Here is a 5,360-nt window from a genome sequence, read left to right as displayed (position 1 = left end):
CTGCCCCTGGGCGGGAAACCGCAGCCCCGGGGGCCCTGCCCCGGGGCAGGAAACCCGCAGCCCTGGGGGCTCTGCCCCTGGGTGGGAAACCGCAGCCCTGGGGCCCTGCGCCTGGGCGGGAAACCGCAGCCCTGGGGCCCTGCGCCTGGGCGGGAAACCCGCAGCCCTGCAGACTGGCGCGGGCAGGGGCTGGCTCGGGGCACAGCAGGCCTCTGGGAAATGTCCTTTTCCTTCTCACTTTATGTCAGGGACGGAGGTCAGTCCGAGAAGGTCAGGTGCACGCCTAGGAATATACTCTGATTTACCTGCTGTGCTGACAAACTGGCCAGGGCAAGAAATTAAGAAAAGGAAATTACTCCGCAAGGGGTTACTTCAAAATCGAGGGCATTTCACACGGATGGCCGAAGAGTCGCGCGCACAGTTCATCGCATTCTGGGGGCCAGAGGTGCGGCATACGTACTTTCAGAAGGAGCTGGTACTTGGTTATCCGCTGAACCGGTTTGATCAGGTAGGAAGAGATGGAATTGGCTAGTCCATGCCGCTGCTGGATCTCCTGGATTAAAAAACAGAACAGAAGCCAGCGGGTCAGTGGCTCGGATTAAACATCGACAATTGTTCCCGACGACGAGCCGCGCACCGCCGTCTCTCCGCGGCGGGCGGAAATCACGACCCGTCCTTCAGTGCGCTGGAAGCGCAGTGATGACTCAGACGCGGGAGGTCACCGCTTTGACCGCAGACGACGGCGGAGCGGCGCGGCCTGGACGGGCCCGGGGCACAGCGGCGGGGGCTGGCGTGCTGCGTCTGCTCGGGGCTCTCAGCCGTCCCAGGGCGGGACCCCACGCGGCCTATGCGCCTGTGGCGTCTCAGCTTCAGCATTCTTGAAAGCAGAATCTTCCTCAAAGTCACCTGATGGCACGGGCGTCAGACGCGGCCTTCAGACAAGACCTGTGCGGAGCTCTCTGACGCGCCTTCCTGCCGCCTTCCCCGGCCGACCCCTGGGGGCTGGTGCCGGCTGGTGCCGGCTGCCCGGGCACAGAACCCTCCACGGTTCCGGGGCTTGGCCGCCTCGCCGTGAGTGGGGCAAATCTTGGGGTGTTCTGGATACCTGGTTTCGACATGATTTCCAACACCTGAGATTTCGAAACACCGACCTCGCCATTTCTGTTGACACGTTCGCCTTTCCACAGGGTTTTGTGATTCAAAATGGCCACCAGGTCACGGCGTCTTTCGCAAATATCCGACCAACGTTCAATCCCGGGGAACCCACGCAGTCCCCCTTAACCAGCTTCTGGCATTTTCCCTCGGGGTGCAGGGTGGGGACCCGCCAGCTCCCTGGCCGCCACCCCCACGGCCTCTGCGGCGCGCACGCTGCCTGCGTCGTCCTCCGCGCGGAGGGGCTGCCTGGGCTGAAGCCCCTCGCCCACGCGGCTCTGTTCAGCGCACTCAGGGGCGCGTCTGTGAAAGGCGAAGCGAGCCCCGATCTCCCGCACCCTTTGAGATGGCAATGTTGGCTTCAGCTACGCCCAAGACCGAGGGTCTGACATACTGAGAGGGAAACAGAGCTGGTGCCGGTGCTGTGACCACACGCTGCATGTGGAGTGGCCGCCCGGTCACTGGGGACACCTGGGCGTCACCTGCAGGTAGCACCTGGGCTCAGGGGCGGAGGCCCAGCTCTCGCCGAACTTCCCAGGGTTCCGGGAAAGAGCAGGCTGCCGTGCTCGGCCACGCACCAGTGTGGAGACAGACTACGCCTGATTCCACGGCGGTGCCGGGGAGGCCCCCTGCAGGGCCCTGGCCTGTCGTCACGGAGCTCGTGGACGCTTCACCCACCTCCTGAGGTACTCGGTAACTTCCAAAGCTGACGAGCGACGCCTATGTTTACACCAGTGGGCATTTACAGCCTGTTACAGAACTGTTTTGCCGGCTTTTACCAGAACACCTCTGATGAAAAAGAATCATCGTGACATTAAAATGGGAAAAGGGAATCTTTTAAAAAACGGCAAGTTACTTCGTTTTAGAGGAAAAGAGGCCTCCTTTACCAGTTTGCACCTTCCGTGCACAGCACCACGCATCAGCATGAGTAACAAGCAGTAGCAAGGGCAACGTGTGCCTACACAAGCCCACACGCGCACGGGCACACCAGCACCCGAGTTTCCTGCAGCCAAAAGCTGCAGTGCTGGAGACGGAGCTTTCAAAGGCAGCCAGAAAGAGCGTCCCGGGCATATTACACAGTATCACAAACGTGATAGCTTAAAAATGAATGCGAGCTCGCAAAGCTCACGGCTCGCTGGGCGCGGATCACTCACATCAAAGTAGGAGCCCGCGTGTTCCAGGATCAGCTGGGTGGAATCAGGCTTGTTTTTGCAGTAGGTGACGTACATCTGAAACTTGTCTGCCTGTAAATGAAAAAAGAAGTTAGAATGTTTCAAATGGCATCAAATCACACCGGTAAACTTTCTGTAGAAGGTTGTGAGGATAACGGAAATGGAAGCCCTAAATAAAAGAAACCTTATTACATACAAATCCTCATTGCACACACCCCTCCTGCTGATACCCTTCAGGGCCGCTGCCCTGCCAGTGGGGCTGGGCACCCTGTCTCCCTTCGCACAATGGAGGGTGAGGACCCGGTCAGCTCCTGGCAGCACACACCGTCACCGGAGCTCCTGTCTGCATCCCTGTCCAGCATCTCTGGGCCCCCCGGCCTGGCTGGGGCTTCATGGGGCTCCCGGGGCCAAGCCAGCGGACACACTGCTGTCCTGTGTCAACCGTCACTGAGCTCACAAGACCAGCTCTTCGCACCGCAGTAACTGGTCGGAGAAGCAACGCAGAGGGAAGCCCGCCCCTCCATACACGGCCCCAGCAGAAAACGGAGACACAGAAGACACGGCCCGTGTTCCTCCCACTGTCCTCGGGTGCCCCAGTCCCCGTGAGAACAAGGAGCCGAGTGTCATTACCCAAGTGACAAAGCAATGCCCAACGTCCTCCGGCAACTGCTCGTATTTCTCCAGCTCTTTCAGGAATATGCTGCGAGAAGGAAAACATGACCGTACGTGAGGGGGTTTTAGCCTCTCGCATCTCGCGACGGGCCAGAAACCAGGTCAGGCCGCATCTCGTCATCTCAGTCAATGCAGCGAAAGTCTGCGCCTTTCAATGTTAAGTCCCAAGACACCCGTAGCTCCTCTTCGAGAGGGTGGGCGCGGGGCTCTGACACAGCTCCCTTAAACACCTGCTCGCGGAAATTTCAGCGGGGCCGCTGCCTTCCAGGAGGGCGCTGGGTGTGGCATTTCGGGCGGCACGTCCGGTCGGGGGAAGCCCTGTAGCACGTGGGTGCTCCTGGCTGGGCGGGGGGAGGGGGGGCAGGCCAGGGAGACCCCGCCACGGGCGCCAGCAGCATCTCCCCAAGGCTGCAGGCTCTCCCTGGGGCGCAGCCCCTCTGCGGCCAGGGCGAGCTCGCTCCTGCTGGGCTTACATCTCCACTCCTGCCTCCCACTCACGAACAAGATCAGCGTCAGCCAGCAGCCCCAGGAGGGCGCTTCCGCCGGGCTACTAGCCACCGGAGGCCTCGGGGTGCTGATGGGAGAAGGCGGGGTCCCGGCAGCTTCCTCACCTTCTCTGTGAGAGTGGGCCTAACTCAGTCGCGCCTGTACCACTGCTGAGTGGAGAGGCAGCTCGTTCGAGGCAAGCCCTGCAGGCTTCCTCCCCACCAACCAAGCCGGGGAACCCGTGCTCTGCTCAGAAACTGCGTCCTCACGCAACGCCACGCGCCCCACGAGCGGCGGCCGCCCCCCGCCGCGCTCACTTGTTGTGAAACTCGTAGATCTCCTGCATGTTCCCGAAGATGATGAGCTCCTTGTTGACGATGCCCGGGGGGATCTCCTCCACGCCGCTGGTCATCTCCCACAGGTAGGTCTGGGGGGACAGGACAGCCTCAGACCCGCGCCCACCCCCTTCCCGAGAGGCGGGCGCTCCGGACGTCTGGAAACGCAGCCCCAGAGGTGGGAACGGAACCTCTCCGAAGCGTAAGAATAGCGCTTTACCCAAAGCCGACAGCTCGGCTCCTGCCGGGTTTTGCAGCAACGAGTCTGCTCCGGGCTTTGAATTCTGGGCTCAGCCTCCCCTGTGGGGTCCACCAGAGCCACCATAAAGGCAGCTGCCCAGCACAGCAGTAGGCACACTGTCCCAAAGCTGCTGCCAAATTCCCTGCGAAGGGCCGGCTGGCGGGGCGGGCCCGGACGCGGGGCCGGGGCCAGATCGGGCCATCCCGAAACAACAGGGCCCGGCCTGCAGAGGGGCCGGCCGGCCAGTGCCCGCTCTGCCACTCTCGGCTCAAAACAAGAAGCGTGAGCATGTTGGGAAGAAACGCCGAGAGCGAGGGTGAGACGCGAGCTCCCACCGCGCGGGGCAGCGGCCCGCAGCACTCACGTCCATGCACTCGCGGAGGTCCCGGACGTAGGCCTTCTCCGTCTGGATGAGCTCGGCCATGATGAACCTGGACCGGAGCGAGGGGGCGGTGAGTCCGCCGAGCACAGCCCGGCGCCTACCTGGGGCCCGCGGCGCACTCAGCGCGCTAAAGCCCCAGCCAGTGACCGCGCTGGAGCCTTAACTAGGAACAGCCACGCAGCAATGACAGCATCCAGCCACCAGCTCCAGGGAGGACGGATCTTGCTGAGGTTCCCCAGACCCCGGCTCTCAACTCAGCACTTCTGACACGGGGCGCTGGCCCTGCGCTTGGGGGGTAGCAACATCCGGGGTCTCTACCTGCTAATGTCAGTTGCATGCCTCCCCGGGGCCCCAGGTGGCACCCCCGAGTGTCCCCGCACCCTGCCAAATGCCCTCGGGGGGGACACAACAGCCCCCGACTGAGGACGACTGGCTTAGAGCCCCCCTCTCTGTAAAGGGCTGGGGGTTCCCTAACTGAGGGGCATGTGTGTGCTGTCACCACTGGTGGCCGGCTGGACCAATGACCCGTGATGACCCGTGTCACAGGTGACTGACAGCCTGCCCGCCACCCAGGACGCGGGCGGGGCACCGAGGCAGCAGGGCACACACATCTGGCCTGGGCCCAGCGCAGTGGAGGCCGAGGACGGACCCGCTTCCAGTGGCCGCGGGTTCCGGGGCGCCGCTTACTCTTTCCTGCGGGCAGATTTCCGCTTTTCTTCGTTGAGCTCGTGAGCGGCGTCCCGAAGCTTCACCTCGGACCCGGGGATGCTGGCGGGGATGATGTCGAGCTGGAGGCTCTTACTCTGCGGAGCGAGAGCCGGAGAACTGCGGTTGGCGGGGCCGGCGGCGGGACCCGCGAAGGCGCGGACCGTGGGGGGGACCAGGGGGCGGGACCCGCGAAGGCGCGGACCGTGGGGGGG

General features: G+C 63.0%; 1 protein-coding gene across 1 annotated transcript in view; it reads right to left on the bottom strand.

Annotated features, from left to right (window-relative positions):
• Window positions 1-5,360, bottom strand: part of TRIO (trio Rho guanine nucleotide exchange factor) — a 71,322-nt gene that overhangs the window by 8,545 nt on the left and 57,417 nt on the right. Inside the window, exons 20-25 of the mRNA XM_012721745.1 lie at window positions 5,128-5,243; window positions 4,423-4,489; window positions 3,800-3,909; window positions 2,955-3,024; window positions 2,307-2,396; window positions 461-553 (exon numbers count right to left, since the gene is read on the bottom strand). Of these exons, the coding sequence (XP_012577199.1) occupies window positions 461-553; window positions 2,307-2,396; window positions 2,955-3,024; window positions 3,800-3,909; window positions 4,423-4,489; window positions 5,128-5,243 (546 nt within the window). The remainder of the gene's footprint in view (window positions 1-460; window positions 554-2,306; window positions 2,397-2,954; window positions 3,025-3,799; window positions 3,910-4,422; window positions 4,490-5,127; window positions 5,244-5,360) is intronic.

Source organism: Condylura cristata, unplaced genomic scaffold (assembly GCF_000260355.1).
Source record: "Condylura cristata isolate star-nosed mole 26May11 unplaced genomic scaffold, ConCri1.0 scaffold00007, whole genome shotgun sequence".
NCBI lineage: Eukaryota > Metazoa > Chordata > Mammalia > Eulipotyphla > Talpidae > Condylura > Condylura cristata.
Note: the sequence above shows the minus strand (reverse complement) of the source record. Positions and strands in the feature narration are given on the sequence as shown.